The sequence below is a fragment of the Drosophila innubila genome (assembly GCF_004354385.1).
Source record: "Drosophila innubila isolate TH190305 chromosome 3L unlocalized genomic scaffold, UK_Dinn_1.0 0_D_3L, whole genome shotgun sequence".
Taxonomy (NCBI): Eukaryota; Metazoa; Arthropoda; class Insecta; order Diptera; family Drosophilidae; genus Drosophila; species Drosophila innubila.
Window position 1 is genome coordinate 26,098,542 of NW_022995376.1, and position 26,656 is coordinate 26,125,197.

Genomic DNA, 26,656 nt, shown 5'->3' on the forward strand with positions numbered 1-26,656 from the left:
TCTCCACCTTCCTCCATTTGGCAGGCTAAGGCAGCCGCAATCCAATCATCCAATCAGCCGCTAAGTCTACCTTGCGTTGATTAAAGGCCAATATAATTTTTTTTCCTTAGTCTCGCCCAAAAGTATGCTACATAAAATGCGTATCCGCTTAGGCATCCTCCGCTAATTGACGGGCAAGGAGGGGAGAAAGTGGGGCTGGTGCGGGGTGCGCTTTATAATTGAATTGAATTGATTTAGTGGATTTTCGTGAGTGCTGTCTTCTCGGCAACATTACAGCTAAAAGTACAGGTACAGGTACAGTTACAGGTGTTAACGGCGCAGACGTGACGCTAATGAATTTCAAGTTGAAGCAAAGAGGGTGATAGAACCACAACCACTAACCACCAACCACCAACCACCATTTTGAAATCACAGCACACACACACACACACACACAAGCAGACAACGCCAAAAGCTATTTCATTTACCTGTATTTATTGTTGGCATTTTCATGATTTTCAATCAGTTTTCTCCACTGGCAGCAGATTATCACAATTAATTAATCGCTCGTCGGCAAAACGACAGCACAAAATGCATTGGCAAAAATTAGAAAATGCATTGAAATGCATTCGACAATTAGCAAAGCCGCAGTATACCAGTTTGTATAATAGTCAGCCAGCGCATTTCGTCATTTTTATTGCATAACAAAAATTGTCAAAATTGTCAGTCGGTGGGAAATGCATTGATCCCAATTCCCCCCCACTTGATATCATTGCAAAATTTCATTTCCGCACAGGAATGACAGGTAATGTGCATACCCTATCCACCCCCTCCACCCTTCTCTGTCATCTCTCTACCCCTTTCCCTTAGCTTTTGCTGTCGCTGTCGCTGTTTTTGCCAATTTTCATGTTTCAATATTTCATTATATGCAGCAAGTGAATCCTTTGTTGCTTTTTCTCGTTTTGTTGTTGTTGGTGCTGCTACAAAATTATTTATGCATTATGCTGGCAAAGTGGGCGTATGTGGGCATGGCAATAGCTGTTACAGTTATAATGCTCTCATATCCGCGATGCGAAGCGAACAAAAATGCATTCCCTTCAAATCTGTGGTATATAGTCTCTGTTTAGGCAATGTCATTTACAATTGCCAACTGCTCACTTTTGATCGATTATGTTGAAGAGTTGGGTCAAAAAAGGTTAGCCAATCCTGTAAAACCGAGTACAGTTTTCAATGTCAACACATTAGGGGCGAAATTGATGGGGAGAAAACTATTCTGGATGCCCGCATCATTATCAAATAGATTCGCACCCAACTCAATGATATATTCAGTTTGAACAAACACCTCCAGTCAATGTCAATTGATGGAATATGTCAACCCTATCCACATTGCTCTTACTCTCTCTCTCTCTCTCTGTTTCTTTCTCTATATCATTCTTTAATTTAAATCCTATACGGGCCAATCTATCCAAGTCCGCTTGGGCAAAACTTCTGCAAATGGACAAACCCAGAAATGAAACAACAACGAAACAAATACACGAAAGCAAAGAAGAATGAGAAGTGGGGAATGGGAATGGAAATGGGAATGAGTAGACGTGGCAACAGTGCGTTAATGACAAAATAAAACGAAATCCAAACATAAATTACGCGCTTATCAATTTCATTTATCTTTCGGATTCCACTTGGCCTCTCGTTGCGAGCGTTTCTAGAGTTTCGCTTTTATTTTGATGGTTTTGTAATTGAGTAATAAACTTTGGTATCGTTTCGTTTGCGTTTTTGCCAAAGTTCGCCAACCAATCGAATTGGAGGCTATAATAAATTTCAAAGTTTCCTTTCGTCTTGCCTTCCTTCGGAGTCCTTAATGAGACGGACCAATTGCCTTGATAAGGCGTGCAGTCCAGTTCCATCACTAACTCACTTGCTGCTTCGGGGACATTTATTGTTTTCGACGCCTTCGATAAGTGTCCATGAAATGGGCCATTATCAAAATGATCAAAACTGTAATTCTGCTTTGGCTTTTTAATGAGTCTCCGATTGGCAATGTGAAGAAAAGGACTTTACAACATGCCAGACAGTCCATATATCACAACTAACCCCCCCGAGAGCTGCACCCCATTTAAAAGTTTATGGCCAATCAGTCAACGAGTCATGCAACTTGAAAGTCGAATATCAACCCTCTACACTCAGTAGACTCCAGACTTTAGTCAGATATCTCAGCCCAGTTTCGAGTCATGTGAGTGCATATCTCCGTAAACAGAGCAATTTATTTCAATTAAATTTAAACAGCAAATAAATCAGGAAAACATATGACAAAACCTCTTAAAGCTTATCAGAGAGTTCAGCCTCTCCGCCGGAAATTGACGTCTATCCGTGTGCAAATCAAAACTGTCGGTCATTGTCGCACTGCGCACAGTGCCTAAAATGACAGACAATAAATTTTTATTTGCCACTTTATTAAATTTTATTTCACCCGAACGGCGAACGGCAACTCCAATAGTCCGGGCTATTCACGAGACTATCAACTACACTATATCCAAAGGAGTCACTCGAGGACCGTCTGCCATTTCTCTGCCATTGGCATTGGCATTGGCAATGGATGTGGATGTGAATGTGGCATTGGCCATATAACACAATTCCCATCTCCTGCTTCTCCTGCGTGAAAACTACAAATGCGACTGGATGAGACTGCGCTCTATGGGGGCAGACTGACGGACAGACGGTCAGACGGACAGACGGACTGGCGTGCTGGCGAGTTTCGCTTTGGCCTTTGGCAAAAAGCGTTCGTCGTCTGACAACTGCCGCGTAAAAAGGCAAATTCATCAATTACTTAATATAATTACTTTTGGCTTTCGGATTATGCATATACACCAACATCCTCTTACGCACCCATATACACACACACACACACACAGAGAGAGACACACACTCAGGGAGTGACGTCGGCATAGCCAACATTAATACTTAATATAATAAATTGTAGCCAGTCGGCAATGGCATCCACAGTCGCAGACCCTCCTTGTTCTACCCCTCGGTCCCCTTGCACCCCCCCCCCTTTCATCCCCTTTTCGCTGTGCATATTTTTTAGCGCAGCAGCCGCAAAAAGAGAAACCAAAGCGAATGTTGCGTTGGGTTCTGTCTGCCTTCGTTTGCCCTGCACGGTTTGACTTGTCCGGGAATCAGGAGAGACCAGACCAGGACTGCAACTCCATACACGCAATTACCAGTAGCTCTGATGAAATTAACAGACTCCCGCACCAAGAGCAGAGCACGAGGGGAACACTCAGTCGGTTGGGCGGCTATTGCGCAGCCTATTTGCCATTTTAATGGCTTTTAAAGTGCAACACGAATGCGGCAACGTGGGGAGTAACGTGATGATTGGAGTGGGTTAAGTTTTATCATAAATAAAAATTATTTTTTTTTTAAGTTGGCTTTAAAGTCCGGGAGTTTGCAACGCTAATCAAAATGCGAATCGCTAATGAAATGCAACCAACAATTTAATAATATTTATTTATGCCGTCACTTTATTCCTTCCATCCATCTATTTATGACCCCCTTATTGACCAGAAATGTCGTAAACTTCGACCTGTGCGGGGCTTCATTTTATGAGCAAATAAATTGTCATAATTTTAACATTTTGTCAGTTAATAATTTTACATTAATTTATTAATTGGCAGCGATGCCCATAAAAACCACAAATTAAAAGTAATTATACAATATTTTTTACAATCATAATGTATTGATAAAAATTAAAAGAGAAAAAATTAAACTAAATCTATCGAATGTGAATTTAATTCAATTTGTATTGTCTCTGTTGCCGCTGGGAAACACACAGGAAAATATATCGAAATACTGTATGTTATAATTGCGTGAAAAATATTAATTTCGTAAATTTCATAATGTCAAAGCTAGTTGTTGTGTATATTTAATGGCCCAGTTGCATATAATTAAAACAATTAAATGTCATAAAAATTAAAGAGTGAAAAAATAGTAACGCATAAAGATAATGATTCATAAATAATGGCACGTTTTAGGCCAAAAAGCATTACGATTAAACATGACAAATATTGCAAATATTGCTCGCATTAAAGGAATTTTAATTGACAGTGCAAAGTCAAAAAAAGAGCTTTTCCGCATTTCCACAATTGTTTAACAACTGCTTAGTTCGCATCTGACTGACTGCAGTTAAATAAATTAATTTTGAAAAATGCCATCAAATCAAACATTGTAACGTTTTTTTTATGTATACTATACAAATAAGTATAAATATTGCCTAAATAATTTATAGTTTATTGTTTTCGCTTAGCTTATTTATTTATTAAACATAATGGTAATTCAATTGTTAGTCGCTCTTAACGGGCCATTTCTATTAGCCAACGTTGTAATTATGCATAAATGAGACTGAAAAAGCGCCGCGCACTTTTCCAGCAGAAGCAGCAACAACAATGCATACAAACCAATGGGATAGTGAGCGAATAAAATATGCAACGGAACGAGTACATGGTTCATTAAGTATGCGCCGTGTGGCCGAGCAAACAGACGAGCGCTCGAAAGTATGCAATTGAATTTAAATATTGCAAGTGCCTTCACAAATGCATATGTGCATGTGCATGTGTGTGTGTGTGTGTGTGTGTGTGTGTGTGTGCAATGTAGTGGCACTTTAGTGGGCGCCATGTTTTCGTGGTCCTGTGTGCGTTAATTAACACAAACTTTATGACAAAATGGCTGCCCAACTTTAATGGCTGTCCGCAATGGAACCACCCCCTTTCCCCTTCCCATGCCATACTCAAGTAATGTGTATAAACATAATAAAATTATAAGTGGTTTGATTTTAATATAAATCACTTTATACGAGACAATAATTGACGCGTCGTGACGGCTGCCGTTTAATGATTAAATGTCAGGCCCCAAACCGACTTGAACTCACCCCAAATGAGCCCCAACAATTGACAGCAATCACCTCGACTCGGTTCGACTCGCATCGGAATATTCGTTATTGTATTGTTTTTATTCCCCATTATGCCATTTTTTTAATAATTATGGTAATGAGCGTAGTTTGCAATCGAGTTGTCTGTTTGTCAGTTTGTTTTGTTGATTTCGCTTGCTTGTTGTTTGTTTTATTCGTGTTTCTCTGCTGCTGCTCTGACGTTTCGACAGTTTAAACGTAATTTGTTTGCCAAATGTGCTGGTCAGAGGCAATTAATTCCAATTACACAAATGTAGAACAAGTTCAACTTAGCAGCTTTTTAATTTAGACTTTCAATTAATAGTTTGTATTTGTGTTGCTCAGACTCAGACTCAGTTGTCAGGAACGGAACGCTATGAGAATGGACGTGGAAGTGAAAAAGCCGCAAATGGCCTATTACAATGAGTGTACATTAATTTCAATTAATTGCGATAACGCTGACAATGTTTATTGACTATAAAATAAGCAGGCAGAGAGACGCCAATGCTGGCACCCACCCCAATGTAAATGGCCAGCAAAATGGCAAAAAAAATTATGAAATTGATGATCAAAATCGATGGTTGCAGTAATTTAAATTAAATGCATTAAAATTTTAATAAAAATGCAACATCGAAAGGACGGGCAGGAAAACAGAAGAACAACAGAGCAAATAAACAATAATAATAATAATAATAATAATATTAAAAAAAAAAAGCAAAATTGTCGCATAAAAAGTGCAGTAAGGCAGACCAATAAATAAAAAAAAATAAAACAAACAAATGCAATAAATATGGCAGCGCTTTACAGTTCATTAAATCGAAATCGAAAACAAAAGGTTGCTGCCTGCATTTATTTTACCTGTTAAATTCACCAGCAGCAAGAACAACAGCAACAGCAACAGCAACAAACAAACAGAGAAGAAAACACTTTATTTAAATTCGATATTAAAATACCTGAACATACCCGCACCATAGTGTAATAATTATATGTATTTATCGGAGTGTATTTAATGCTGGCTTTATCGAAATTATTGCCATTAGTTTGACAAGCGACACCACAACAGAATTATGCAGCATTTCGAGCTAATTAAATTTAAAGAACGCAAATGCAAAGCCACTACACTGCACTACAAACTTCATGCGCAATTAAACGCGCACAAAAGTGTGCTACAAAATTTTGTAGAAACAACAGCGACAATATTTAACACGTGCATCGACACATACAGCACACGTAGCAAAGATCATGTCTCCCTCTTTCTCCATCTTTATCTCTATATCTCTCTCTCTCGCTCTTCATCTCTCTCGCAGAATCTGCTTTCAATGAATGTGCCACGGTTTAATTGGTCTAAAAATTGCACGTCAACGTAGATAAATTTTTATTTGAAAAAGTTTATTAAACATTTGTGTTTCGCAGGCAGTGCACGTACCTGCCACGCCCCCTAGATGCTTGTGTGTGTGTTGGTGTATGAGTGTGAGGGAGAATGTGTCCGAGTGTCCTCTGGTCGCTTTTCGCCACTGGCGTTTTTTATTGCAAACTTTTTACAGTTGCTTTTTGCCATTGCTTTCTGTTCCGTTTCATTCGTTTATTTTTGTATTTGCTTTCTTTTTTTTTGTTAATTTTTGTTATTGAAAAAGTTTTGAGTTTTGTTAAAATTATATGGTAAAGTTTTGCTTTGTAATTACATGCAGCAGCCACACACTAAAAATAATAAAAATAATTAAAATAAAAAATTTCAAAATAAAAATCCAAATAGAAGTTGAATTTTGCGGGCATAAAGGAAGGACTAAACAGTCGGAATGGTCCGTCGGGTAATGAAAATGTCGTGCATGTTGAATTCTCGTAGGTTGGGAAATTTCAAACACGTGCTCAGACCTAGCAATTTCCACGTGTCCAATTTTATGTGAAAATGTCGATGGTAAAACTCCTCTTTGTACTCATTGTACTTTGGTAATCACAAGGATGCCGCAAGATTTTAATTAAATGTTACCAAAAATAATATTTAGCCATGACAAACAATCAAAATACATAAACGAAACTTTAGCCCTACACTGTTAAGCCCGGCATTAAGCGGCTAACGGTAAACAGACCTGTCTCTGAGCTGAAAACTAACTTGGCAAACAAAAGGCGGCAACGGACTTCGCTGAAAACTTATTTATGCGTCATTCTTTGTCCCTGTTGTTCCTGTTATCCCTTGCTAGAGAGAAAGAGAGGGTGGCAGGAGAGAAGTAAAACTGTTATCAAATAATTTATGCGTCTCACCTGCAACAACAAATTAAGTTTTGTTTTTGCCCAAAATAGCACCTTGAATAAAGAAGGCTGCGAGTAATCCACGTGCCTTCTTCCACTTCTAACTCATTAACTGTGAGAAAAGTGGCTTCAGCTAGCCCCCCAGCTACCCTATCACCCTGTTACCCGGCTGTCCTGTTGGCCATTAAAAGACTTATTTTCACACTTGCATAAACTCATTTAGTGCGAGAGCAAACTGAAAATTGTCTGCACAAAAGGTAAGCAACCCCGTCTCACACACACAGAGTTGTCTCAGCCCGCAGAGAACTTGCCACCTTGCCACCTTATCACACGGCACGTTGGCCACGTCGGCAGCGAGCGAGCGAGCGAGCGAGCGCATCGTGACATAAAATTAATGCCCAACCGACAATTTTAATCGGCAACAATTTTTGCCTTGAGTTATAGCTCCAAACGAACGAATACCCAACCCAATCCGACCCGAGTCGCACCCTCAGACGAGGTCACACAAACTTTGCTGCAAAGATTTCCAAGCTATTTCGGCAGGAGAGGAGAGGAGAGGAGAGAAGACGTGTAAGCATACAGACAAATAGACATACAGATGGATGCAAAGATTCAGGCAGTCAGCCAACCGGATGCGTATATTTAAAACTTATTAAATTGCTATAATTTATACGACTTATCTTGTGGGCGGGTGGCAGTGTCTTCTCCGTCTCCATCTCCGTCTCCGTCTCTAACTCTGACTCTGTCTTTGTCTCTGTCTGCCTCGAGGGTTGCTTAGGACTCGTAAAAAGCGGGAACAAAAAAAAAATCACGCGGCATAGCTACAGGGCACGGCATGAACCTGCGACAGTTCCGAGCATCGAGTTCCGAGGCAATGGCAATTAATTTACATGCAAATCGTGCCGAAAGTTTTTGCCTCCACTCGCTGCTTCCAAAACAAAGCCACTGTCTGCCTTAAAGTATGCTACGCTTAAAGGCTAACCCGGCCAAAACTCTCAGTTTCCCACACACACACACATACACACACAGATACACACACTTGATTAGTGCTCAAGATGGGCCGCCCGTTGTTCACCGCCTGCTTGAAACAATATGCCGAGCGAGGATGAAAAAAAGGAGGGGTATGAGCAGGAGCAAGGACAACAACGACCCTTTTGGGATCGCGATTCACGTGCGTCGATGTCGACAGGTTGCCGCATCGTTAGAGAACCCAAGTTCTTTAGTCTCCTTCTCCTTCTCTTTGTTGTTGTTGTTGTTGTTGTCTGTGCCGGCCTAACAAATTGCAACATTTTTTTCCATTTTCTGTATTGTTGCTGATTTATTGTACAACAACAACAATAAGAGGCAACGCGAAATGAGCGCACATTAAACATTTAGTAATGAGTTTAAAGTTTTAAATGGAATTTTTGATTATACGCGAGCAACGAGGTTGCTTTTACTTACGGAGCAACAAGGAGATAGAAGGAAAGAAAGGGAGAAAGTAGACTATCGCAATTTGCTGGCCACTTAAGTCGACGTAATTACAAGAGAGTGATTATTGGGCTTAGTAGGAGGCCTAGCATGAACTTATACTTAGGGGTTTTAGAGTATATATCTATTGTAGTTGATAAAGGGACTTTAAGTTAAGTTCTTTTCCAGCCGGGCTGTCTGTCCTTGATAGCTCCGATTACTTTTCTGACTACTTTACTCGGCTACTGCAGCTGCTTCAGGTTTCATCTTGTCAGTCTTTAATAACTTAAGCCCATGCCAACCCGTTTTATGACAGCTTTTGCTCAACCCGTTTCCATTCTCAATCTCATTCCCACTGCCACACTTGAAGCAAATCTCTTAAAATCCAAACATGCGTGTGTCTGTAATCTGCAGTCTTGCTTTCATTTTCAATTTGCAATTTTCCGAACACAAAACGCAACCATTAAACGCTTTAAAATCAACATTAACTTCTTCACGTCGACAGGGGCAATAAAGTCGACCCAAAAATTGCTTCCTTCGCACATAAAATCCAACAACATGGCGAGCCCCAAATCGTTCTACATGCCTAAATTCCTTTACAGAGAAACACTCACACACACACACACTCACACACACACACTTAGTACACAATTGCTGAGCTTTGCACACACAAACGCAGCTAAAGTAAACGAAACACTTTACCAACCCCCCTCCCCTTCATACATGCCTCCTCCTCGCTCTGCTCTTCGCGCTCTGCCCACTTAATACTTAAATGCAAACGTGTAAATTATGTGATTTTTCCCCGGCGGCCATGTTTGTTTGCAAACTCCATTACCAACATGGCGGGAGCTTCCTTCGGCCTTCCCCTCCCGCTCCCCCTCCCTCCTTCGTCGCGCCATTCACCTGTTTGTTTCGAGAAATCGTCGCACTCTACCATTAAAAACCAACAAAAAAAGTAAAAAGAATAAAAAGAAAGTAACCAAAACGAGTAAGGAATACCCCTTTATGTGTTTTTCATGTACTTTTATTTGATTGTCGCACGCTTCGGCGCCTGCCAGAGGTGGAAACAGCTCAATGGAGGCGGGGAGGAAGGGAATAGGAGCTTGAATTTATGGCTCTGTTTTAGTGCTTAAAATATTAGCAAATGTTCATTAACGACTATGCAAATTGTCGTTAGTCAGGCTCACTTAGAGAGCGCTCTGCACGAGTCCAGCAATTACTCAAAAGTACTTAACACACAATTGACGGACGGAAGACGAGAGGGAATAGTAGGATGAATCCCAAGTCACCGCTCTGATCCAAACAGGTTCCCTCGACGAATTTGCTAGTTCCCTTACAAAATTAAGCATTTTGCCATGCCATGTGCAGAAACTTTGGCAACAAAGGAATAAGATGAGGAGCAGGAACAGTCAGCTTGTCCTGTCTGGCCCAAAGTGTTTATTGGACTACAACAACACCTTGACAAGTGGCGCACACATAAAATATAAATTTGTAATTTTAATATTATTAAAAATGTTAAATTACATGCAGCATACATAAATCTCATTTGGACCTGTGGATGGCTTAGGGGAGAGCTAAGCTTGCGTCAGCTTGTTGGCCTCACTGTGGCCCAGGGGTTGAGACATGTACACATACAAACACACACACACACACATAGGAGTTGTGCACATTATACAATAACCATTATTGCCAGCTGCGTCTGCCACACTATTTTTATTGTTTTTGTCGTCACGCCCCCTTTTTGTGTGTTGTTTTAATTTAAGCGATTTGCTTTGGGTTCATAAAACAGCCGCTGGCTTTACGATACCAACGTCAGCCTGTCCTTTCCTGTTCATTCCTGTCAATTTTTGCATAAAATGTCAATGCAATAAAATTAATAGATAAATGTAAAGATTACAGACATTTAACCAAACAAAATGCAAAGCATTTTTATCTCTAACATGCAGATATCAAATGCCGAACATGTTTGAAAATATGACATGGAATGGATTAAATGCAACTAAGCAGTCTATTTATCAAACTAATTTAAATACATACATAAACTAAAAGGTAATTCTCAAAAGTGAAGCTGATGAATTACGTAAATTTCAATAAATTGCATATGTACCTCCGATTTCAGTTAAACTCCTCATTCGCTTAATGACATTTTCCGGACATACTTTGGTCTGTTCGCCATTTCTTTAATGAGGCAGCTGGGGAAAGGACTTTCACCCCAAAAGCTATTCGTATGTACTCCCCTCTCACTCTCAGTGTCCTGTTTTTTAAAAGCACCCAAAGCCCATTAACTTGTGTGAATTTATATCAACGACTGCCAGCTCCGACTACCGGCAACTGGCAACTGGCAACCGACAACCGAGTGCTATTATGCTTTCGTTAATTATTCAAACCCACACCCACACTCACATATACGCATCCTCACTCACATCCCGAATCGTAACACGTTTCGGTCATAAAAATCGCCCCCTACAATGGCACGCCCCTAACGAGGCAACTAGCTTGAAAGGAGACGAAACGCTTAACCTTTGGACCCTAATACAAATGTCTCTTCGGATCTTTGGACATTCATGCATTCCTTCAGCGGCAACACCCCCTCCTTCCCCTCTTGCACTCCACCTCAGACAGGGGATCTTGACATTAAATAAATCTAACATCTCGCATAAGCTTAATGGGTATCTTTAATACACACACATGCGGAGATACTAATATATATGTATGTGTGCTTATATATATAAAAAATTACAGACATTATTCACGCTATCATTGCACACAGAGAGAGTTAGAGATAGAACCATAGAGAGAGAAAGAGAGACAGAGAGATAGAGAGTAGAAAAATACCCACACATAGGGAAAGTGCTTTGACCATATCCATTTTGGGTTATCCAAAGGCGAACTATGAGTCTGTTCCCCTGGATTTGTCGCCCTACTCGTTGACTCATTGCTATAAAGATTCATCCGGGCAGCGGTTGCGGCAGAAGGTTATTACTGTGGGGTTCGTCCTTTTTTGCCAGAAATTACAACAGTAATATACATACGTATGTATATATGTATTTGTGTATTTGTGCATATGTAATGTGCGACACATGTTTGTGTTTCTCTGTCTGTCTGTCTGTCTGTCTGTCTGTCTGTCTGTCTGTCTGTCTGTCTGTCTGTCTGTCTCGTCGTCTACCACGAAATGTGACATGGCATGCGTCGCCAGATAATTTCTTTTGGCAAGCATGAATTGTATACGCGCTAGATCTACAAATTAGCTATTCAGTTGAGTAATCAAAGCTGACTGCTATGAAATTGCGAGTGATGCTGAGAAGCATAAGCTGTCTGCTGTAGCCAATGCACATTTGAGAAATGGATTAAATTGATAAACCTTTAAAATGTAAACTTCAATTTGTATCTGTTTTTCTTATCACAATTTCAATTCCAGTTTTCATTTCACGTTTCTCAACTCTGGGCAATCAAAGCTAACTGCTGTGACACTGCGAGTGTTGTAATCGACTTGAAAGCTGACTGTTGTGTAAACTGACTGTAATGAAATCTGCACTAAAGGCACATTTAAGAAACGCTTACAGCTTTAACTTAAGCTTTAATCTGTTTCTCTTCTCACTTTCACACAATTTCAATTCCAGTTTACATCACATTTCATCTTTCTCACAACATAACACCACACATGACCACCACATTCCCATTCACATACTCGTCCTCATACTTGTACACATTCTCATTTCCTCACTTGTGACTGGGCCCTGGGCTCCATTTAAGCTCTTCTCGTCCTTCGTCCTTCGTCCTGCCGCTGCACATCAGGGCCGCATAATCGAATTATCATCATGGCGTCAACAAATGATTTCAACTTATGCTGCTACTACTCCCCATTTGTCCCCTTTGTCTCCTGCGTCCCCTTTTGTCCCAGATGGTACTGTCATCGGTATTTCTGCCCACAGAGAATCCCTTTTTTTCACATCACTTCACTACCCTGAAACCTTTTAGCCATGTTTTTTTTTTCTCTATTTTGTATTTTATACCGTTTCTCGTGTTTTCTGTATTGCCAACGTCATTGTCGCTGGTCATTTTCCCTGCTTACAGCATTCGTTCATTCATTTTTTTTTTTCGATTCATTCTCTCGATTTTTCTGTTTTGCCATCGTTTGTTTGAGGTTATGTTGAATGTCAGTTTGTTATCCTTGTGCAAATCCTTTTACACAAATGAAATTTGCGCCAAATGGCGATAAGCAAAATACAATAGTGTCGTCGGTCGTCGGTCGACTGTCGACGGTTCGACTGACTGCGTTGAGCGACAGAAACAGCTAGAGGGTTGACCATTTACCATTTACCATTCACAGGTGTGAGGTGTGATTTTAATGAAATTCTCTTTGAAAGTTGCATTGAGTGAGATTTGGAATGCATTAAATGCTTTTGTAATTGATACCATGCACTCAATTAATGACTAACCGCATATATTTATTTTTTGTGTCCTTAAACAGATATCAACAAGGGATCACCCATTGATTACAAGAGCGCATCGGCCTGTTCCACACCCACAAAAGACACACTGAAAGGGGGCTACGAGCGTAGCACGCAAGGCTGCCCGGTGCTGCCGCCAAGGAGCATGAACGGAATGTCCACACATCATTACTCGGCGCCGATGAACTTTCGCAAGGATCTGCCCGCGTGGTGCTCAGCCCACTGGTTGAGCATTACCGCGTTCTCAGCCTTTGCGGGATTGGTTATTCTGCTGACGCTGCTGACCAGCATGGGCGTCGTGCAGTGGTCACCGTCGCCGCCCTGCACTGTTTTAGTCGGCAACGAGGCCGCCGAGGTCACGGCGGCCAAGAGCACCAACACGGATCTATCCAAGCTGCATAATGCATCGGTACGCGCGAAAAATGGACAAGGCATTGGAATAATACAAGGACAAGCCGGCGGTGGCATCTCGACGGCGACTGTCACGACGGCCACTTCGAACAGCGGGACGGCCCAAGGATTACAGTCGACATCCGCCTCGGCGGAGGCCACCTCATCTGCAGCGGCTGCCACTGCAACATCCTCCTCGCAATCGTCCCTTGCGCCCTCGACGTCTCTGTCCTCATCCTTGGCGAATGCCAATAATGGAGGTAATTATGCACAAGTTTTAATTATTTTTAAATGAGTTTTCGCAAGTTTCTTAAGACAGAAAAAGAAAAGAAGAGACTGATAGATGAGAGAGAGAGAGAGAGAGAGAAAAAGAGAAGAGGCATTTAGCGTCCTCTGGCGACGGACGGAAACTTTATATTATTATTTTTTTTAGGATTTTTAGCTGAAAGTTTTCTTTCTTTGCATTTGACAGACGCTGCTGCAAGGCTTTAGCCAGAAAGTTCGATTATTTAAATGCCATTTGCATTGTATTGCTTTCATTAAATGTCTAACTTCAGCACATTCAGCTTAATATATATAGCTGCCCTCAATACTCTTTGAAAATTGACTGCAGGGAACAGGAAACCCATATCAAAATGTGCTACAAATAAATAAAGTTGATTTTCAAAAAGTAGTATATAGACAAATGAATGTATTTCCAAATCAATTCTGCATGGGGTAGTTCCAGTTTCCCACTTGTGGTTTGATGTCAAAATGTCAACAAATTGAAAAGACTCTGGTTTGTTTCGCAGTTTTTCGCTTAACGCTTTTGTTTCGCGTATTTTTAGGTCACATGGCACACATGACACTTAACATTTGGCAATTAAGCTGTCAAATGTTGACACAACATTCCCCCTATGCTCTCTCTCTCTCTCTCTCTCTCTCTTTCTTCCTCTCGCTCTGTATTTTTCAACTCTCCCTGGAAAGTAACCCGTGGGTTGAGCAACCTGTCAGCCTTACCCGCACGCTCCTATCAAAATGCAATGAACATTTCTGACAACTTGAGACTGCTTGAATTGAATTACTTGTAAAAATACATTTTATGCTTAATTTGAGCGCTCATAGGTTTTTAAAAGGGAGTTAACTGTCGGTGGGGGGTAGTACATACATACACACTTAGCTAACCACAAAGGTACAAAGTAATCTCGCTCTTCAACTCTGCCCAACTCCGAATACCTGTAGCAAGACAGCAAGGCGGTAAAGGAGCAGTGTCAACATGGTTGTCTGTCAAGGAGGCTGCTGACAAGAAACGACTCCAACGACGGCAAAGACATAGAAGAAGTTTAATGGAGGATATTGTGAAAGAGCCTGAGAATGGAGCTGTAGAAAGTTTCAGCGACTTAATTACAAGCGCAAGTGGAGTCCATATACAAGAGTATTTGGCTTCCAGGACGAGCACAGGATCTGATGATACGCCGAAAGAGTCAACTGTCTTCCCAGCGGGAGTTCAGGAAAGCAATTACGGCAAAGATTTGCACAAAATCGATGGAATATTGAATCTCTCGCGAGACGAAGTTGATAGCTTTGTGGACGACATCAGTGACTATGACTATGGAGATGAAAATGAAGATGAACAGGAGGCTGCAGTGCGGCCAGCTCCCAAAGCTAGGCAACAATTTGGCAAATCATTAAACGGCAATTTACGGAAAGCAGGTAAAATGCTCGCTAAGCCCGAACGGAAGCATGAGGTGGAATTTGAACTCAAAGAGACCAGCGATAACATGGAAGATGAATCAGATACTGAGGCAAGCAGCGTAACTCCTGTTATTGATGGCTATAATCAAAGTGACAGTACCACCCCGAGAAGGGAGGTTTCAGCACTGACAACGACAACGACAACGATGCCGGCAAGTGACAACGATGACATTGTTGAAATCAACACCAGCAGCACCACGGCACGGAGTGAGGCGACATCCTCAACCATCTATGTTATTGAAAATGATTTTCAAATCAAACAGAAGCAGAAGCAGAAGCTGGAGGAGGAGGAGGATGAAGATGAAGATGAGGATGATGGTGAGGGTGAGGAGAAGAAACCTGTCGCTGATGATAACAATAATGAGCGTGATTTAGCCGACAACTATGAGGAGCACAAAGATATGAGGAAGGGACAGTCAGAGTTATCCACGCAAAGCATAAATCACACAGTGTCCGATTTGATGCTGAACGATGCGGCACATTTTGATAATGACGACATCGATATAGTCAAATTGGATGAGCCGCCCAACTCGAATGAAGTGGACCTATACAAAGTGGCCGTGGAGCAGCCAAAGGTGCTGCAACCACAACAACAACCACCTGCACCCCCGCCACCACCACCTTCGAGTGAAAATGAGGTGTTGAAAGAGCAAGAGAATAAAGTTGGAAAAGCAGCTCATTTAATACCATTGAAGCCATATGTCAGCGAACGCTTTGATCGACCTAGTAAACGTATTCTGGTCAACCTGACGATTGCCACCGATGATGGCAGCGATTCCATTTACACGCTCCATGTCGCAGTGCCTACGGGAGGAGGCTCCCACAATGTGGAGCAGGTGCTGACACACGAGAGCAAAGTTCCGGATGAGGACAACAACATTGAGGCATTGAATCTTGGCACCTGCTCTTCGGAGCCACCCCCTCGAATGCCCGATTGCCCCTGCAGTTGCCTGCACCCGCCATCACACACTATCCTCTCCAACGACAACAACGAAATTGACACTGACTCTGACTCTGCCACATCGATGCGGATGGTGAAGGGTGATGATGATGATGATGGTCATTCCAACGACAACAAGATGTCCCAACTTGCATCCATCACTGCCTCACCCCAAACAGTCGTCAGAAGCACCGCTACTAACGGCGTTAGCACCGAGTTTGATAACAACATTGCAGCTACTGATACTGTAACTCATAGTGATAGTAATATTGTTACTGACACTGATGTTCGTACTGATGAAAAGTTTGCATGCCCCGATGTAATGCCTATACTCATACTGGAAGGTGATTGTACTGTCTGCTCACACTGCTAACCTTACTTCAAGTGCTTACAACTAACTCGATCTCAGCATTAACCCAACGACTAAATTGCTGTACAGCTTATTAACTTTTAACTTAAACTAAACTGAACTCGTATTCATGAGACTCCCTTCATTAATTCCCATAACTCCCGCATCTGTACAAATTACCTTCAAGCTTGAACATACGGCACCAACATCTGGCTGTGTAAATATCCGACATTGTCATGAACTCACCACGAATAAGATATGCGACTGTCGTACTCAAATTCATATCTACCCAACCAACTTCAATCAGAAAAGATCATCGATCATTCACCCATTCGTATTTGTATCTATATATTACACAAAAAACTCTTTACCATATATATATAAGATAATAATCCAAGTTAATGTTCCAACAACTAACCCAACTTTGATTTCTTTTTATCTCTATCATCCAATCCAATCACTGCACTCAAATGCTGAAATCTCGTTGCATTGCCCGCTTTGTGTGCTTTCACGAAAACGCAATCCCCGATAGGTGCCCGTACTTTTCCAGCAAGGAGTTTCCCACCGGATGGCACCACGTTTGGTCAGATAACGTTGGGTCAGAAACTGACAAAGGAAATTCAACCGTACAGCTATTGGAATATGCAATTCTATCAATCGGAACCGGCCTATGTGAAGTTCGACTATACCATTCCGAGAGGTGCATCCATCGGAGTCTATGGGCGTCGTAATGCACTGCCGACCCACACTCAGTACCACTTTAAGGAGGTGCTGAGTGGTTTCAGTGTGAGCACACGCACCGCTAGAGCTGCACACGTAAGTAGCACCTTCCATCGATGTCTACTAACGCCTTGACTAACTCTTTTACACCTTTTATGTGCCTTTCATGGAACACTTAATCATCACACATGCAACGCAAATACAATCCCATCACAAATCATTTCAACTCGGATCACTCGCTTGCCAATCGCCAATCGCCAATTGTTAACTGCCAACTGCAGCTTTCGATAACCCGCGAGGTGACTCGGTATATGGAGCCGGGACATTGGTTCGTTTCACTCTACAACGACGACGGGGATGTGCAGGAGTTGACCTTCTATGCGGCCATAGCTGAGGACATGACACAGAACTGTCCAAACGGATGCTCCGGCAATGGACAGTGCTTGCTGGGCCATTGCCAGTGCAATCCCGGATTCGGAGGCGACGATTGCAGTGAAAGTGTGTGTCCAGTGCTCTGCTCTCAGCATGGAGAGTATATTAATGGCGAGTGCATTTGCAATCCGGGCTGGAAGGGCAAGGAGTGCTCCCTTCGTCACGATGAGTGCGAGGTGGCCGACTGTAATGGCCATGGCCATTGCGTCAGTGGCAAGTGCCAATGTATGCGAGGCTACAAGGGGAAATTCTGCGAAGAAGGTAGAGATAAGACAGCTGATCCCACGATATTCCCCATTTCCACTTCTATTTCCATTACGTATTGCAATGTTATTAATCTCTATCCCTTTCTATCTCTAGTGGACTGCCCACATCCAAATTGTTCGGGACACGGCTTTTGCGCCGACGGCACTTGCATCTGTAAGAAGGGCTGGAAGGGAACTGACTGCGCCACCATGGATCAGGATGCCCTGCAATGCCTCCCCGATTGCTCGGGACATGGTAACTTCGACCTAGAGACCCAAACCTGCACCTGCGAGGCTAAGTGGAGCGGTGACGACTGTTCCAAGGAGCTCTGTGATCTCGACTGCGGCCAGCACGGTCGTTGCGAGGGCGACGCCTGCGCCTGTGATCCGGAATGGGGTGGAGATTACTGCAACACAAAGCTCTGCGACAGTCGCTGCAACGAGCATGGTCAGTGCAAGAATGGAACCTGTCTGTGTGTGACTGGCTGGAATGGCAAGCACTGCACCATCGAGGGATGTCCCAACAGCTGTGCGGGTCACGGACAATGCCGGGTGAGCGGAGAGGGGCAATGGGAATGCCGTTGCTACGAGGGTTGGGACGGACCGGATTGTGGCATTGCCTTGGAGCTGAACTGTGGTGATAGCAAGGATAACGACAAGGGTATGTAGTAGATGCGATAAAACGAGCCCAACTATAAGAACCACTTTTAATATTACAAATATTCATCCGACAGATGGCCTTGTTGACTGTGAGGATCCCGAGTGCTGTGCCAGTCACGTGTGTAAGACATCCCAACTGTGTGTATCCGCCCCCAAGCCAATCGATGTGCTCCTAAGGAAGCAGCCCCCGGCAATTACCGCCTCCTTCTTTGAGCGCATGAAGTTCCTGATTGACGAGAGCAGTCTGCAGAATTACGCGAAGCTGGAAACCTTTAACGAGAGGTAGGTGCTTTCTTGTGGCCAATTAAAAAAAAAAAATCCTTTAAAAAAAAAGCAAAAAACACATATCGTTGTGTATAGTTTCCAAAATTGGCAACGGGCCCGTTGAGGAACCCGATATTAAAACTATAATTCCTGTATATTACAAACATTTAGCTGGATTTTATATACTATATACTACCAATCAAATAATAACCAAAATAGTTTGCATAATTAATATTTTTATATGTTTAAATATTTACGTTTTCGTTTTCGTGCCCTCGTCTAAAACAAATCCTAAAAAAAAACAATCCATACACACACATACAAAAATCCTACTATAAATCTTGTAAATATAAATCCTTATATGTCCTTTGTTTAAAACGTACCCATGAAACTGAACAAACCAATCCAAATTAAATCTAAGTATGTCTTACAAAAAATTCAAAGTATACTTAAGTATTGATTATAAATAAGTTAGTTTATAGAAAGAGAGCTGTAGATCACATTAAGTATCCAAATTACTTAGACGTAAGCTTAAGAATACCCTTCACAAGGGGTGAATATCATAATCACTCAACCCATTTACATACAACTGATCCCAATAAGTCAGCAATTTTCCGATTCCTAAATTAGTTGAAGGGTTCTTGTGAAGGGTCATCCGGTTGATTTCGGCACGATCGAAACGAAAGACAGTAGGAATCAATTTAATTGTGACGGGTTTCATAACACAAACATTTCTAGTGAAAGATACTGGTAAAAAAAAAAACAACGACAACCATGCTAATTCAATTATTTTCTCTCTGCTCTTTTTTCTTCTCAACACGCGCGCCCTTAATCCGAATATACAAAAAATTTAACAATTACTTAAATACTACTACTCCTACTACTACTACTACTACCAATCGCTCCTCCTACTCGCTACTACTACTACTCGCTACTAAATCACATCCAATAATACACACACAAACAAATCGAACGAATTCCAAATGCTTTATAATAACTAACGAATTCTATTCGCAACTTGTTCTCGCTGTAAATCAAATTCAAATACTAACAGCATTTTTTGGAATTATTTCAATGCAAGGTAAGCAAAAAAAATAAGCAAAAAGCCGGTACTAAAATACTAAAATACTACGATACTAATTATCTATGGTTGTTTGGTACACTCGTTTCAATTATTTAACTTAAACTGTTATTTTTTTCACTTTTTATTTTTTATTGATTAATCTTGTGATTTTGTATAGCGTAGTTAATATTTTGATAAGATCATTTGATTACTTAGTTGATTATTTAAGTTATTGGGGAATCCCAGACAACCAAACAATCAATCAAGTAATTTGGGTTTTAATTTAACTTATATGTACGTATAAGCTATACAAATGTTGTACTTAGGTCAATGCTAGGTCACAGACAAAGCGATATTCCAAATATAAACATATATACATATACTATACGAGTATTGTTCAAATTGTAAACCTTTATGTGTTGATACGAGTCTTATGTTATGTGCGTGTGAATTCTCATTATTATTTGTAATTATCGCATCATTTGTTGCCAAAAGTAGTTGCGAATTCTAAGTTCAATATGCTTGCTAGCCAGATGTAGTTGCGGTCTGCGTAGACTGCATAGCACCTTGCCATCATTTCAAGACCCGTCTAATCATTCACTTTTGTCGCTTCCCCTACAGTCGATCGGCAGTTATCCGTGGACGTGTTGTCACCTCCCTTGGCATGGGATTGGTGGGCGTTAGAGTATCGACGACGACTCTTTTAGAAGGCTTCACGCTGACCCGAGACGACGGTTGGTTCGATCTGATGGTGAATGGCGGAGGAGCTGTGACTTTGCAGTTTGGACGGGCTCCCTTCCGACCACAGTCTCGCATTGTGCAGGTGCCATGGAACGAGGTCGTCATCATTGATGTCATGGTCATGAGTATGTCAGAGGAAAAGGGTATGGCCACGACGACAACGCACACTTGCTTCTCCCACGACTACGATCAAATGAAGCCTGTGGTCCTCGCCTCCTGGAAACATGGCTTCCAGGGCGCCTGTCCCGATCGCAGCGCCATTCTCGCCGAGTCGCAGGTTATTCAGGAATCTCTACAAATACCCGGAACGGGTCTGAATCTCGTCTATCATTCATCGCGTGCTGCTGGCTACTTGTCCACAATCAAACTGCAACTGACTCCGGATACGATACCCGCATCGCTGCATCTTATCCATCTGCGCATCACCATTGAGGGCATTCTGTTTGAGCGCGTCTTCGAGGCCGATCCGGGCATCAAGTTCACGTATGCTTGGAACCGCTTAAATATCTATAGACAGCGTGTCTATGGCGTCACTACGGCTGTGGTCAAGGTGGGATATCAGTATACGGACTGCAAGGACATTGTTTGGGACATACAGACGACTAAGCTGAGCGGACACGACATGTCCATTTCGGAGGTTGGCGGCTGGAACTTGGATATCCATCATCGCTATAACTTCCATGAAGGAATCCTTCAGAAGGGTGACGGCTCCAACATCTACCTGCGCAACAAGCCCCGCATCATACTCACCACAATGGGAGATGGTCACCAGCGTCCTCTCGAGTGCCAGGACTGCGATGGTCTCGCCATGAAACAGCGTCTCCTTGCTCCCGTTGCCCTGGCAGCTGCTCCCGATGGCAGTCTCTTCGTGGGTGACTTCAACTACATTCGTCGTATTATGACGGACGGAAGTATTCGCACCGTAGTCAAGCTGAATGCAACCCGAGTCTCCTATCGCTACCACATGGCTCTGAGCCCGCTAGACGGTACTCTTTATGTCTCCGATCCAGAATCCCATCAGATCATTCGTGTGCGCGACATCAGTGACTACTCACAGCCGGAACAGAACTGGGAGGCAGTTGTGGGCTCTGGAGAACGTTGTCTGCCCGGCGACGAGGCTCATTGTGGTGATGGGGCCCTGGCCAAGGATGCCAAGCTGGCCTATCCCAAGGGCATTGCCATCTCCAGCGACAATATACTCTACTTTGCTGACGGCACCAACATTCGCATGGTGGATCGTGATGGCATCGTGAGCACTCTCATCGGCAACCACATGCACAAGTCACACTGGAAGCCCATCCCCTGTGAGGGCACACTCAAGCTGGAGGAAATGCATCTTCGCTGGCCCACTGAGTTGGCCGTCTCGCCAATGGACAACACGCTTCACATCATTGACGATCACATGATCCTCCGCATGACTCCCGACGGACGAGTGCGCGTCATTTCCGGGCGTCCGCTGCACTGTGCAACCGCTTCCACTGTCTACGATACCGACCTGGCCACACACGCCACTCTTGTCATGCCGCAGTCGATTGCTTTTGGTCCACTTGGCGAACTGTACGTGGCAGAAAGCGACTCTCAGCGGATCAATCGTGTGAGAGTTATTGGCACAGATGGACGCATTGCATCATTTGCCGGTGCCGAGTCCAAGTGCAATTGTCTGGAGCGAGGCTGTGACTGCTTTGAGGCGGACCATTACCTAGCCACCAGTGCGAAGTTCAATACCATTGCCGCCTTATCCGTTACGCCCGACGGACACGTGCACATTGCTGATCAAGCCAACTATCGCATACGCTCCGTTATGTCTAGCATCCCTGAGGCGAGTCCTTCGCGCGAGTATGAGATCTACGCACCGGACATGCAGGAGATCTACATCTTCAATAGGTTCGGACAGCACGTATCGACCCGTAACATTCTAACCGGAGAAACGACATACGTCTTCACCTACAACGTAAACACCTCCAACGGCAAGTTGAGCACGGTGACGGATGCAGCGGGCAACAAGGTTTTCCTCTTGCGAGACTACACCTCTCAAGTGAATTCCATCGAGAACACCAAGGGCCAGAAGTGTCGCCTGAGAATGACCCGCATGAAGATGCTCCATGAGCTGAGCACCCCTGACAACTACAACGTCACCTACGAGTACCACGGACCTACCGGATTACTGAAGACCAAGCTAGACTCGACGGGACGATCTTATGTGTACAATTACGATGAGTTTGGAAGACTGACCTCAGCGGTCACCCCGACAGGAAGGGTCATTGAACTCACCTTCGACTTGAGCGTAAAGGGAGCTCAGGTCAAGGTCTCAGAAAATGCTCAGAAGGAGATATCAATGCTAATTCAGGGATCCACAGTTGTCGTGCAAAACGGAGCGGCCGAGTCGCGCACTACAGTTGACATGGATGGTTCGACGACGAGCATTACGCCCTGGGGACACAATCTGCAAATGGAAGTTGTTCCCTACACAATCTTGGCCGAGCAGAGTCCTCTATTGGGTGAGAGCTATCCAGTGCCAGCCAAGCAGCGCACGGAGATTGCCGGAGACTTGGCCAATAGATTTGAGTGGCGCTACTTTGTGCGACGTCAACAGCCTCTGCAGCAAGGAAAACAGAACAAGGGAGCTCCGCGTCCGGTTACTGAAGTTGGTCGCAAACTGCGGGTCAATGGAGACAATGTTTTGACTCTGGAGTACGATCGGGAGACCCAATCGGTTGTTGTGATGGTCGATGATAAACAGGAGCTTCTCAATGTTACCTACGATCGCACCTCACGCCCTGTAAGCTTCCGACCGCAATCGGGTGACTATGCGGATGTTGATCTCGAGTACGATCGATTTGGACGGCTGGTCAGCTGGAAATGGGGTGTTCTGCAGGAAGCCTACACCTTTGATCGCAATGGACGTTTGAATGAGATCAAGTATGGTGATGGTTCCTCGATGGTCTACACATTTAAGGACATGTTTGGCTCCCTGCCTCTCAAAGTAACCACTCCCAGGAGATCGGACTATCTGCTGCAATACGATGATGCAGGCGCTTTACAGAGTTTGACAACTCCAAGAGGTCACATCCATTCCTTCTCACTGCAAACATCGCTGGGCTTCTTTAAGTATCAGTACTACTCTCCCATCAACCGTCATCCCTTCGAGATTCTCTACAACGATGAGGGACAAATTCTCGCCAAGATACATCCCCATCAATCAGGCAAAGTTGCCTTTGTACACGATGCTGCAGGACGTTTGGAAACCATATTGGCAGGACTCTCAAGTACCCACTACACTTATCAGGAGACAACGAGTCTGGTGAAGTCCGTCGAGGTGCAGGAGCCCGGCTTTGAGCTACGTCGTGAGTTCAAGTATCATGCAGGAATCCTAAAGGATGAGAAGTTGAGATTTGGTTCCAAAAATCCGTTGGCATCGGCCCACTACAAGTATGCCTACGATGGTAATGCACGTCTGAGCGGAATTGAGATGGCCATTGATGACAAGGAACTGCCCACCACCCGCTACAAGTACAGCCAGAATCTGGGTCAGCTGGAAGTTGTTCAGGATCTAAAGATCACACGCAACGCCTTCAATCGTACGGTGATACAGGACTCGGCGAAACAGTTCTTTACCATTGTGGACTATGATCAACATGGACGCGTCAAGAGTGTCCTCATGAACATCAAGAGCTTCGACGTATTCCGCTTGGAACTCGACTACGATCTACGTAATCGCATTAAGTCGCAGAAGACAACTTTCGGCCGATCGACGGCCTTCGACAAGATCAACTATAATGCAGATGGACATGTGATCGAGGTTCTGGGCACCAACAACTGGAAGTATCTGTACGACGAGAATGGAAACACTGTGGGCATTGTCGATCAGGGTGAGAAGATCAACCTTGGCTACGATATTGGCGACAGGGTCATCAAAGTGGGCGACATCGAGTTCAACAACTATGACGCGCGCGGATTTGTGGTACGTCGCGGAGAACAGAAGTATCGGTACAACAATCGGGGTCAACTGATCCACGCCTTCGAACGGGATCGCTTCCAGAGCTGGTACTACTACGATGACCGCAGCCGCCTCGTTGCGTGGCATGACAGCAAGGGAAATGTGACCCAATACTACTATGCAAACCCCAAGACGCCGATGCTGGTAACACACGTGCATTTCCCAAAGCAGGGTAAGACCATGAAGTTCTACTACGATGACAGGGACATGCTGATCGCATTGGAACACGCCGAGCAACGATATTATGTGGCCACGGACCAGAATGGCTCTCCACTAGCCTTCTTTGACATGAACGGAGCCATCGTGAAGGAGGTGAAGCGCACGCCTTTCGGACGCACTATTAAGGACACCAAGCCAGACTTCTTTGTGCCCATCGATTTCCATGGTGGTCTGATCGATCCTCACACCAAGCTGATCTACACCGAACAGCGTCAATACGATCCCACTGTGGGTCAGTGGATGACACCACTCTGGGAGACTCTGGCCACTGAAATGTCGAATCCTACCGACGTATTCATCTATCGCTACCACAACAACGATCCCATCAACCGAAACAAGCCACAGAACTACATGATCGATCTGGACGCCTGGTTGCAACTCTTCGGCTACGAGCTCAACAACATGCAGAGCAACAGGTACACCAAGTTGTCCCAGTACACACCCCAGGCGAGCATAAAGTCCAACACACTTGCTCCTGATTTCGGGGTCATCTCGGGACTGGAGTGCATCGTCGAAAAGACGAATGAGAAGTTCAGTGACTTTGACTTTGCTCCCAAACCACTGCTCAAGATGGAGCCCAAGATGCGAAACCTCTTGCCACGTGTCAGCTATCGTCGGGCCGTCTTTGGGGAGGGTGTTCTGCTCTCGAGGATTGGAGGACGCGCCTTGGTCAGTGTGGTGGATGGCTCGAATAGTGTGGTGCAGGACGTGGTTAGCTCAGTGTTTAACAACTCCTACTTCTTGGATCTGCACTTCAGCATACATGATCAGGACGTATTCTACTTTGTCAAGGACAACGTCCTAAAGCTTCGCGACGACAACGAGGAGCTGCGTCGTCTGGGCGGCATGTTCAACATATCAACGCACGAGATCAGCGATCATGGTGGCAGCGCAGCGAAGGAGCTTCGTCTCCATGGTCCCGAGGCAGTAGTGATCATCAAGTATGGCGTGGATCCCGAGCAGGAGCGACATCGCATACTGAAGCATGCACACAAGCGTGCCGTGGAGCGTGCCTGGGAACTGGAGAAGCAGCTGGTTGCAGCTGGCTTCCAGGGTCGTGGCGACTGGACAGAGGAGGAGAAGGAAGAACTCATCCAGCACGGCGACGTTGATGGCTGGATTGGCATTGATATACACAGCATACACAAGTATCCACAACTGGCTGATGACCCTGGCAACGTGGCCTTCCAACGCGATGCCAAGCGCAAGCGTCGCAAGTCCGGCAACAGCCACAGGATGAGCTCCAACAGGAGACAGCAGAAATATGGTGAAGCGAGTGCGTGAGTGGAGGAGGAGCTGGAGAGTGAAGCTGGCGACGGAGCAGTCGAGGAGTATGAGTACGGGCCGGAGGACTACTTGATAGCAGTGGAAAAGGTTGCAACGAACAAGAAGAGCAGCGAGGCAACCGAGGAGCAGTTTTTGTAATTACCTAGGTGAAATACAGCAGCGATAAGCACAATATAACAACACTAAACAACACAACAACAGAAAACAGTAAACAGAAAACAGAAAACATAAACACACACTTCAACTTAACTAATTAATATGAACTTTAATAGCGTTTAAAGTTTAGTATTAGTCACAAGGCAACTCTTGGAATATCGAAGCAAGCCAGAAAATTACATAAATTTCTATATATGGATGTAAACGAGAACACGATTATGTGCGAGTATGTTGATGTTGAGTTTAAGCTAACAATAGGCATATGATTAGTCCAGATGTAACATTTAATGTAATTTTTTAAAATTCGAAAGCCATATGCAGATCAAGCACTAGCTTCCATTGGAAGATGCATGCATTAATTCAAGATGTGTATGACAGGGAGGCGTACAAGAGA

At 43.7% G+C, this 26,656-nt stretch overlaps 1 protein-coding gene across 1 annotated transcript in view; it reads left to right on the forward strand.

The window, feature by feature from the left end:
• The window catches only part of LOC117788306 (teneurin-m), a 144,802-nt gene extending 118,519 nt beyond the window's left edge, over window positions 1–26,283 (forward strand). Inside the window, exons 3-8 of the mRNA XM_034627037.1 lie at window positions 13,086–13,715; window positions 17,011–17,294; window positions 17,480–17,891; window positions 17,991–18,536; window positions 18,610–18,817; window positions 20,484–26,283. Of these exons, the coding sequence (XP_034482928.1) occupies window positions 13,086–13,715; window positions 17,011–17,294; window positions 17,480–17,891; window positions 17,991–18,536; window positions 18,610–18,817; window positions 20,484–26,103 (7,700 nt within the window). The 3' untranslated portion in view covers window positions 26,104–26,283. The remainder of the gene's footprint in view (window positions 1–13,085; window positions 13,716–17,010; window positions 17,295–17,479; window positions 17,892–17,990; window positions 18,537–18,609; window positions 18,818–20,483) is intronic.
• Window positions 26,284–26,656: the final 373 nt, after the last annotated feature.